We start from the raw sequence: 11,815 nt of genomic DNA, 5'->3' as shown, positions 1-11,815 counted from the left end.
TATATATATATATATATATATATATATATATCCATAGCCTAAGATCTAGGTTTGCACCAATCTTGTCATTAGTGTCAGGAAGAAAAGAAGCAAAAAAAGGAAAATCTTGACCCTTCAAACACAAAGCTTGGATGCTATATAGCTTTCATCTCCATAATAAAACATAATGACTTGCTTTTTCTTTTTATAGTTACAGTTGAGGGGCTCCAGCTGATCACCTGCCTGAAATTATTGCAAACCTGGTGGGAAGCATTTGAGGAGGCATAGTCATGTTTTCATTTCACTAGGAAATCATTTAGCAAATTACTGCTGTTCTGTAAATTACTGTGCTGCATAACTTTCATACTGAGAAACTATTTCCTTTTTCCATAAAAATTATAGATAAAAGGGTTCTACAATATATAACCTGTATTTAAAACAAACCAATTCCTAGAATTTAAAGAATGTGATATAGCATTTCCCAGGTGGAAACAAAAACAAATATGTTTTTATTATTAATATTAAAGAATGACATTATCCAGTAAAGTCAGTTTATCATTTACTGTTGTGTGCTGTGTTACCCCTGGAGGTAAATGCATAGAGGCTTCTGTGGATGGAACAACAATCTAAGTACTCTTCTTCCTTTTTTTTTAAATGAAAGTTCTTTAAGCCTCAGTTTTCCCTCCTAAAGAGAGCTCCACAATTGGTAATCAACCTAAACAAAAAAACCAGAGTATTGGGAACAAACAGGTTTAATTATGCCAAGTCTTGCTTAGGATATAAATCTGAAGGGAAGTCTATCAGTTCTTTTAATTTTGCATTGCGGTAATAGGCCTAAACTTAATCTGGGGAAATGTGGCCTTATCCTCACGACCATTTTGACTAGAGGGTCTCACTCCAAATGTGGTGATCACTATTAAAGTTATAGGATGCATACACAAGGGCTGATTCCTCTGGCATTTTCCAGAAACACTTGGATAATGGAATACGGAACTGGCTCATTTCATTTCAGTAGCAATAAGATGGAAAGGCAGGAGGAAAAGCAATTCCTTAGAAAATGAGTTCCCATTTCAGTGCTACTTTTTCATAAAAGAAGGGCTTAGAAACAAAAGTGAGTGACTGAGACTCATATAGAAACTGGCGAATAGTAAGTAAATCCTCCCAAACTTAAATCTTGTTATGACTAATAAACAGAAAAATACTTCATGGTAGCTAAAATTTAAAAATAACAATCCAAAGAGCTGCATATTGAAATTAAGTCTCCTAGAACTATTATAACATCAGTCAATTTCATAACTGATATTTGAATCCGTAGTTAAATAAAGTAATGGAGAATCTGGGGAAGATTCAGAAGAATAGCATAAATGTGGTTACACTATTACAAATAAAAGCCTTGAGGAAAAGGTTAAAGGAACTGTTGCAATTCATTTTGATGATGAGTAAACTAAGAAGCAATTTTTTTTATCATTTTCTTCCAGTCTTTCTTAACCAGTGTTCTTCATGTAAAGTGCAAAAATCACAAAATATTTTAAGTGACAGTTTTCTCAGTTCTCCCATGGATGATGCATAGCTACTACAATTCTGACACCAAAGAAAAGTTAATTTGTTATATTCCTCAGGTCACCAGGGATCAATTGTCACATGTAACACAGGTTGAGGACAATTGGATGCACAGTTGACTATAAACTAATGTTAGAAATGTATCTAGAACTTAGAAAATGCATTTGAAAATCAGGAAATGTATAATTAAAATAAAGGGTGGGTTTCCTAAAGATAGATTAATTAGTTGCTTTATTATTATTTATAATTTAGTGATTTTTATTCTTATTATTTATCATTATTAGCTTTATTATTCAATTAGTCTATTGAAGAAAATAATCCAATTTCTTTCTTTAAGATGTTGAAGTTCAGATTTACTTTTCTTCTGTCTTGAGTTGGATGAAGTGCAGTGGAATGAATAAAGCCTTTGACAGCAGAGTTCTTGTCCCAACCTTAGAGTGTATGGGCATAGTTCTTCCAGTGTGGGGCACTTTAAATTGCTAAAGCTTAAAAGTCACCCGATTGGAAGGGGAAACAGGAGGACATGCTAATGCAGCTAAGAGATGGTAGCCTGAGACCCATTTCTTCTCTGAACAACTCAGCTTGTGATGCAGGAAAAATGTTCATCTACTGGTATCAGGGAGGGCAATGACATTTGATATTGAAAGAGAGAAAGCTGATACTAATGGACTCTGAAAAGATTACTTCTCTATAAGTTTGCTTAGATTGTGTAGAAATACATTTTGTTAGACTTCTAACATCAACTTTTTTTCTAAAAGGTAATGCCTGATGAATATTTTAAAAAAAATGGTAAATATTTTTTAAAAAAAAGACTCAGAAGTATCAAATTATGATCCTTACTCAGACTACACAGACATGGAAGGCAAACTAAATATTTGTAAGGCAAATTTGATGGAAATTTTGGTGTTTTACTCTCTAAAAGTATCCTGGTTACTGATGTCTACTTTTCTGATGAATACAGAAGGAAATTCTGGCTACTTAAAGTTTTACTGGTCGAATCCAACTAATTGAAATGCTATAGTACACTGTTGCTAATAGTGATTTTTATTCATTAATCCACATAATCATGATTCTGGAATTGTTCACAGAGATCACTATTGACTTGGAGTGTTCATTTAAACTACAAATGAGTTTTTCTAACGATACTTTAAGGGGTATTTGGACAAGGCATCAGTCACACTGGGGATACAATCTGCTTCCTCTGGCAACATATTACTAATGTAAAATGTGAGTCCATATTGATCTTTGCTTATGTAGCAGTTCCTATGGATTCCACGAAACTGAAAGTGAACAATGAAGGGCAAACTTTGTCTTCTAAGAAAACAATGGTTTGAATATTTTAGTGCAAATGTCTTTTTATCATAAACAAATATATATATTTTACTTGTAGAAGTTGACATTGCAATGAAGTCAAGTTTGGAACAGTTAAATAGGATAATGCTTTAAAGTAAATGAATACATGAATAAAACTTTCCTTGGCTTTGCCTGATTCCTGCCCTTTTTTTCATTTATAGTTATTGAAGAACAAGAAAATGAATCTGTGCCCCTATCCTTAAGCCCAGACATTTCCTTAAATAAGTCACAGTTAGATGACTGCCCAAGGGACTCTGGTTGTTACATCTCATCAGAAAATTCAGATAATGGCAAAGAAGATCTAGAGTCTGAAAATCTGCCTGACATGGTACAGAAGATGACTATCACAGAGCCAAGTGACTGAACACACATTCTCAACTATGTATCTACAGATGCCATCCATTTTAATTCTTCCTGTGCTACAAGATCACATGGAGGAAAAAAGATGTTTGTAAATACAACCCAAAGTTAAAATGTTTTAATCTGAGGTTATTGTACATAAGAGTTCATAGCTCTAACTTTCCTAATTATTATATATTTGTATACATTAATAAAAATGTATATTTATTTTAAATACTATTTGTTAATATTTCACTTGCCTCTGTTAGAGAAGGTACAATGTAAGACTTTTCTGTGTGATATATGCTTTATTAGACTTTATTTTATAAGTGAAGAGGATAAAAGTGAAAAAAAAAACTACTTTTTTACTTGTCAGTTTTGAATTTGTGCCTAATAGTGAATAAATAGTTTTACAGGGTATTTCTGTTGAATCAATTTGTCCAAGCAGAATCTAAATTCATTGTTGCATTTATTAGGAATGTGTCAGTTAATATTGGAGACATTTTATCCTGATCCACAGTAGAATTTTAGTAATTATTTTTGTTGCTTTCTTCACTCTGTTATCTGGTATAAAAATATAGAGAACAATATGTTATCACTCTTGATTTAACAAGATTAATGTTAATAATTGTGAAGGTGTTTTCAAATGTTAATGTTTTTAATTTTTATATTTCCTAATGTTAATAATAAAAAGAACTATATGCATGGTATATTTTCCAGGCAAGTGTTACTTACAGTGTTTTAACAGTAGATTTTAAAGGGAATTTCTGCCAAATGAGGTTGTATAAGCAGTCCTTACTTTTTAAAAACTATTAATGATTCCCAGAACAATTACTTCAGCCTAACCCCATCTCTTCAGCCCTGAGTCTATTATGCAGCTCTCGAATATCCATAGGAAACCTTAACTTGATATGGCCAAATCTTTTTTCTTCTCTAAATCTGTCTCTCCTTTTTTATTCCCAACCTCTCTTTATTGATATCAACATCCCAGCCATGAAAGCAGGAAATCACTGCTTTTCTTATCTCAAAAATATCTTTCTCATACAAATTCAATAAGTAAGCAGGCTCTATAGATCCTATCTCTAGAAATTCTTTCATACTCATGGTTTTTACTATCCATTCTTATTGTCTTAATCTTGCTTTGAAATCTCATGTTTTCATGTGTGGAATACTATAGTATCTTTCCACATGATTCACTGTCTTCTAGTCTATCTTCCATATACTCTAAAAAGATCTTTCTAACACCTAAATAAAATCATATACTTCCCTGCTCAAAAGTTTTTGATGGCCTTAATTCAGTTTTAATATAATACCCAAACACTGTTCCATGATGGATAAGGTGTTTCCCAATCACTGTTTACTTATCTTATGAGTTGTATCTCTATACTCACCGCTCAGTAAACATGACAGCCATAACAATCAACTTCCAATTTTCTGAATTTACTCTGTCCTTTGTGGGAAGCCATCCTCACACATGATTTGAGTTACCTCCCTGGCTGGGTGAGAGGCGCTTAGACAACTGTGTCAGAGCCTTCCCCATCCTGTCCCAGGTAAGAGGGCTTGTCCATGTGGACGTGTGCCTGGCCACTGACCCGAAGACCAATCACTGACCCTGACCTTGGAATGCTGCCCCCCTCGACCTTCATTGGATGGGATTTTCCCTTGAATTTTTTGTTCCCCAATAAAAGCTCACTCCGCCATCTCCAGAGCTGGGAATTAAAGGTAATGAGAGTATGTCTCTAATTTTAAAACTCACTAGTAAAATTTCTATGCTTTGAACCTTCTTATATGAAGCTCGCACGCTGGTCGCCGGCAGAGTCCTTTATGGCTTTTCATATGCTATTTATTTTTACTGAGTGTCTCCTGCTATATTCTATATTCTCACTCTGTTCTCCATGTCAAACTACCATAAAATAGTCACTCTGTGAAGCCTTCCATGGCTCCCCTTCTCTGTGTTCTGATAACAATATTCAAGTTGTTGATTATAGAAATTCTCACTTACTTATCTATTTGTATGAGAATTGCCCTACTGTGACCTCCTTGGGACAGAATTTGTTTTGCTTGGTCCTTTTTAATTCCTAGTGCCTAAGAAGATATGCCAGCTAGTCTGCATTTAAGAAGTGTTTGCTAAAGTGCATTGAATATGATAACTTCCCATACGAAAGATTTTATCTTTGTATTTATTAATTAATTTATTTAAATTAGATATATATAACAGCAGAATGCATTTTGATTCATTGGGCACAACTGCAGCACAATTTTTCATTTCCCTGGTTGTGCACGATGTAGTGTCACACCATGTGTGCAGTCATACATGTACCTAGGGTAATGATGTCCATCTCATTCCACCATCTTTCCTATCCCCATGCACACTCCCCACACCCCTTCCCTTTACCCAATCAAAATTCCTCCATTTTTCTCCTCCCCTCCTCCCCCTATAATGGATCAGCATTCATTTATCAGAGAGAACATTTGGCCTTTGTTTGGGGGGGATTGGCTTACTTCACTTAGCATGATATTCTCCAACTCCATCCATTTACCTGCAAATGCCATGCAACTATAGTAAATACATTCCAAAGTGATCTAAATGTTTTAAAGAAATGAGACATATTAAAATGGAAAAACCAGGAAATAAGAAGTGATTCCAAATGCTGGAAGGTAATATTACACTGTTAACCTCTGGTATCCTTTTCTAGATATATGAGATTTAATCCCAGTGCCCAGATCAGGAAAAAAACATGTCCTATTCCTTCACAGCCAAAAATTTCAATTTCAATTTCAATTTCAAACCTATAAGATGCTATTTCCATCACGGTCCCACTCCTGCTATGGCTCCCACTCCCACCCAATTATTCAATGACATCCTTGGACAGAGCACAGATATTGACCATACTTTTAAGAAGGTTTTTACTCAATATGTTGCCTCTATTTGGTCAATAGAGTACTACTTCTTTATGGAGATGTCCAGGAAATTGTAGGTTAGGAAATATCTAAGGAACTAATTGATAAGAAAATAGTAGAAATCTCCTATGAAGTATATTCAGACACTACTTCAATCTTTTAAAATTGAACCAGTTAATGGTTTAAGGAAATGAATTTTGAGTAATAGAACTGCAAGGTCTTAAGCAGCTTGATCAGAGGAAAGGAGACTGGATTGCTGTAAGGAAGAGAGATAGGAAGAAAGCAGAAAACCGTTAAGGTCAAGTAGCCAGGAAAGATAGGCCTCAGTTTCTGAGTATTACACTGCAAAGGACTATGTGTAGTGAAAGCTTATACCACTTTAAGGGAGTGTTGCTGCCTTTTCTTTACCTAGCAGATACAGGATCCATGAAGCTCTAGCCACAGTGTACTCATTACAGTGGAAATGATATTAACAGAAGGAAAACAGGCTTTCTCTTGACCATGAAAAGCCCCACAAAGAGAAGTGGAAAGGTAAGAAATAGCTCACCAAGGGTGCAAAAGGGTTGAGGGACTTGAAGATTTTTCTGCTTCTGTCTGGAAGAGAGACATGAGGTTAAGCCTTTCAAAAGCAGATATGAAGGTGGTTAGAAGTTGACATTTTAATATTTATGATGACCTTACTGGCTTTTTTGTTTCTACATTGAAACATGGTGATATTTCCAGTCTCATACATTTATTTATTCATTCAATAATATTTAGATATGGGACATACACGTTGCCCAAGATTATGTCAAGAAATATTCTTTAGACCAGATAATCTGCATTAGAATTTCACCAGATCCTCTCCTTTCCTACTGGATTTAGCTAAGTCTTTTAATATATATACAGCTCTAAAACCACTGTGAGAAGCAACAATTATCTGGTCCCAGAGATTTTATATATTTGCAAATTCAAATATGCTATGACAGCATAAATGGTTAGAGAAATTTTTATTACAAATTAATGGATAAAACCCTTACACTATTTTTGATAAATACAAAATCCAGATAATTTAAAATGTTTTTCCCTGTATCCTAGGGATAATACAAAAAAAGAATATATCTTCATCTTAAAGTACTTTTTATTAGAAGATATTTTTTAAAAACCAAAGTTGCCCACAGAGTAAGCTAAGAAATAAAATAACTTTAAAAACTTCTAAAATAAAAGGCAGCTAATGACTATTAGGTTTTAAGCAGCATCCAATTCACTGAGGTTACAGTCAAGTGCCTTGCAACTTCCTGAGTGAGGCCAAATTGATGACATTTCAAGTTGAGAAACTTCCGTTACAAGTTCTGAGAAAAATAATGTGATGAAATTTTAGATACTCCCTTACCCCCCCCCCACACACACACATACTTCCATCACCCCTTCCACCACCAAAAAGAATTGTACAACTAATAAGCATACAGATTTCAAGTACTTTTTCACAAAGCAGGAAGTCATGCTTTATTATGTAAAGATTGAGAGAAAAATAAATAGGGACTAAATACAGATAAAAGAAAGGCAGCTTGTAAATTTGGTCAACCTTTTGGGCTATGGAAATAAAATACAGTAACATGCTACCTCCTATTTCACCCCTGAACTCCTCTGATCATACTCAGTCCTTACCTAAAGGCATACACTGGAAATCATGGAGTTGAAACATTTGCTTTAAGCACTGTCTGACTTTGGGCAGGTCATTTATCTTCTAATCCTAACCACTAGAACACCAGGGAGTGTTCATTTATCCTCAAAGGTTCGTTTTTTTGTTTGTGTTTTTGTTTGTTTTTTTCTTAATCCACAAAATGGTACAGATGAAATAAAATAATGTATATAAAGTATTCAACACAATGCTTGTAGTGTGTGCATAAAAACCACTAAGATTTTCATACCCACAACTTCATTTTAATCTACTGATGACTGAATATAAAATGGAAGTGGAATACACGCTGCCATCGTGCAGGCACAGGCTTGCAGTCATTTGAAATTCTTCAGACACAAATTGCCCCAGGGCTAGGACAACAGTGCTGGCCAGAAGCAGCAACAAGAGAAAAATTGACTGATTTAACAGAACTTCTCAGCTAAATGAATTTTCATCAATATGACAGAGTATTTCTTTGTTTACTCCTGACCAGTTAAGGAACAGACTATACTGTGTTTAGCTTTGATTCTTTACTCTTAAAAGAATAAACATTTTTGGGAAGAAAACAATTTTGAACAATGAATGACTGAATATATAAGTAAATACCTACATAAATGAATTTTTTAGAAAAATTTAATAGATTTGGGGTTTCTACTGCTGTTACTGTAGCATGGGCTTTGACTTCTTAAAAATTATTGAATCACGGATGACTGAGCTATAAGCAACAGAGAAACCCTTAGGAAGACACCCTAAATATAGATGTTTATATATTTACAAAGCTTATGTGCAGTTAGGCAGAGAATCTGCCATGGGAAATCAAAGTGTGAAAAGGAAGCTAGGAGGCTCTCAGGAACATATATGAGCTTTTCATTACTCTCCTTTCCTTTTTTATCAAGCCAACTTCTCACATTTAAATTACCTATACTATCAGTGGGTTTTTGTGATACACATTATATACTAAGAAACCATCAGGGAAGGAACTAAAAAATGACTTTGGTGTATTCAGTGATCTCTTTTGACCTTCTGGAGTCCCTGTGGGCCTGGGTGCAGAGCACCATTCCCTCCTAGGGCAGGAGTGGAATCCTGATGTATAAGGCGAACAGGATCGTTTCCTCCCTGAGTTCTTGGGCATTAGGCCAAAGGAATGGGCAGGAATCATTCCATTTGCCGAGTAAAATGGGGTGAAAAGTACTTCTGGCATACTTTGTCCATATAAATTATACTTGTTTGCAATTCATCAACTTCTTCTCTCCTTTATATCCGTATGTAATGTAAATGATCATCTTTCTCTAAAGCTCCATAATGATGCACAACTCAAAAATGTGATAGAATCAGCTAAAAGAGAGCAGATGGAAGTTTTTTCCCTGATATGCATATTCATAAAAATACAGAACTCAACAAAAGGAGATACATAAGTACTTGTACCCGGGGGCTGCATGGACTTGCGTACAGCAGTATCTTGGTTTTCTGCAACTATTTATTCTTGAAACCTTTACTCATTTATTCTTGCAGCAATCATTGAAAATGCTATGGGGAAAAAGTCTATCTTTCTATATAAAAACAAATACATTTCCCTTTGAATTTTTATTGCACCTTTGAATCCATGATTCAAGAGAAAATAGTTAAATATTTTAGTAGAGAAATATAATTAGGAGGCAAGTAAAAAAGCAAAATCTTCAGTGTTCTTTTAGCAATATAAACCAGAGATATTTTAAAGCACACTGTTATACCCAAAAAGTAATATAGAGAGAATAACAAACTGTCTGAATATCTGATTACTCTAGAGCTAAGGTGGCCCATGTAAGTGTACTGAGGATGTTGCTAAAAATTTTAAGATGAAGAAAATAATCATAAAAGAAAATGCAACATTAAGCTAAAAAAGAAAAGAAGAAGAAGAAACCACACCATTTAAAGGGTGGCTGTGAGTTTGGGGGCATAACCAAAGAAGTGATATTCAGAACAAAATCAAATGTTTCCGATTCCCTCTGTGTTTTAGTCAGCTCTTGTGTCACTGTGACCAAAATAGTCAACAAAAATAACTTAGAGGAAAGTTTGTTTCTGGTTTTTCTTTTGTTTTGTTTTAGTTTCAGAGGTCTCAGTCCATCTGACTCTATTGCTTTGGGTCCAAGAAGAGGCAGCGCATCATGGGCAACAGGTCAGTGGAGGAAAGCTACTCAGTTCATGGCAGTGTTGAGAGAGAGAGAGAGAGAGAGAGAGAGAGAGAGAGAAAGAGAGAGAGACTTGTTCTCTCTTCATCTCAGAAAAGATGCACCCTTCCAGGGCACACCTCAGTGACCTACCTCCTCTAGCCATGCCCCCACCTGCCCACAGTGACCACATAATCAGTCCATTCAAACTAGGATGGACTGATTAGGTTTCAGCTCTTATAATCTGTTTTACCTCAAAATATTTCTGCATCAATACGAATTTTGGGGGTACCTCATATTCAAACCATAACACTGCGTATCTTCAATCCATTCTCTACTTGTGAAACCATGGTATTCACTCAGAGACATTAATCTCTATGGACACCATCCTGGATCTGTGTCTTTGGGGTTCTGATTAGCTCAGAGAATGGGCAAACCCATTAGGGGACTGAAGGGTAAGAGGGGAGCTATGTCAATGTAGTTTATTTTGTGCTGGCTATTTCCCTTAATCAAAGATCATTAGACCTCTCAAGGTGACATTTTACATGTGTGTCTTCTCTTTGGATTCTGAAAATGTCTCCTTTCCATCATCTCTTAAGGCTTAGACTTAGTAATAGTTCTGGGTGCTGTTAGCTCCCACTTCTTGTTAGCCTATGTTGGTTCTCTAATTCTCCACTCTGTTCATACCTTTGTAATTAGTCCCTTTATAAATAAGCCCTCCTTGAATTATCCTAATTTGATTGTGCCATCTGTTTCCTCTAGGGAATTGGACTTAGACACTGATCTACTATCCCTCATGACTTCCAGTTACTTAGGTCATGTTCCTGAGTATAATACACAGTACTCTTTGACTACAATATAACTATATTTACATATTCTGGGGTCATTTCTTTCTATTTCATACTTGTCTCCATCCCTGCTAAAAATCAAGTAGCTTCAGGAACAAAAAGGAAAAGTTAAAACATTTCCACTAATACCACCACAATTCATTTTTCATACCTTTTCAATATGTTATCCATCCATTTCATGGGGTCATCCCATATATTTATTTTTTTCCAAGAATCCATGAATTTCAGAATATGGCGTAACTGGAAGCCTGTCAATAGGTGTTTATACGTTGTAGTTCAGCCAATCTAATTTCAAAGGAGACCTGTTCATTTCCTAACAACTATATCCATAGTCATTTTTTCCATGATATATAGGGCCATTTTTATTAGAAAAAATACACAACTAGCAACATTAAGGTTCTTCCACCAGCTACATAATAAAATAGCATGAAGAAAGTACATATTTTAGTTGCTTACCACCTAATCAGAAATATCTAGCATTTTAGCATTTTGAGGTATATAAGTCTGATCACACATTGATATTGGAATTATTCTAGCAACCCTTTCCTTCTCAAATTCTTTAATTCTAAATTATATTTCATCTACAGTATGACTAACATGACTCTGTCACATGCAAAGCCTTAGGCCTCTTATTCTCAAAAGAAGTTATTGTAAAATATGAATGCCCAGATAATTTACATGATTAATGAAAATATGTTTTAGAATATTAAACATTTAAGATGTTAGCATTTAGTAGGCTTTCTGACAGAAGTTAAAAGACTATTAGAATGACTGATGAATTGCCACAGTACATTAGCCTTCAGAACATGGAAAGAGCTAGAGGACACTTATGTAACATCTTAACATTCTTGTTTTCCCTCCCTGTCCTCCACTCCCAACTAAACTGTCCTTTCATGACCTTGGCCCAGTTGAAAATGGCTAAATCTAGACTTTGCAAAATTTTGAGGAACTTGTATATTCTATGGAAAGCTTTGACTTAGGGACAAAAAAAGCAAATCTATTAGCCAGGTCTTTGTACCCAATATCTG

At 35.0% G+C, this 11,815-nt stretch overlaps 1 protein-coding gene across 1 annotated transcript in view; it reads left to right on the top strand.

Moving 5' to 3' along the window:
• Nucleotides 1–3,941, top strand: part of Samsn1 (SAM domain, SH3 domain and nuclear localization signals 1) — a 144,611-nt gene extending 140,670 nt beyond the window's left edge. Inside the window, exon 15 of the mRNA XM_015478650.2 lies at nt 3,054–3,941. Within this exon, the coding sequence (XP_015334136.2) occupies nt 3,054–3,256 (203 nt within the window). The 3' untranslated portion in view covers nt 3,257–3,941. The remainder of the gene's footprint in view (nt 1–3,053) is intronic.
• Nucleotides 3,942–11,815: the final 7,874 nt, after the last annotated feature.

This window comes from Marmota marmota, unplaced genomic scaffold (genome assembly GCF_001458135.2).
Source record: "Marmota marmota marmota unplaced genomic scaffold, marMar, whole genome shotgun sequence".
Lineage (NCBI taxonomy): Eukaryota > Metazoa > Chordata > Mammalia > Rodentia > Sciuridae > Marmota > Marmota marmota.
This window is presented reverse-complemented; position numbering and strand designations above follow the sequence as displayed.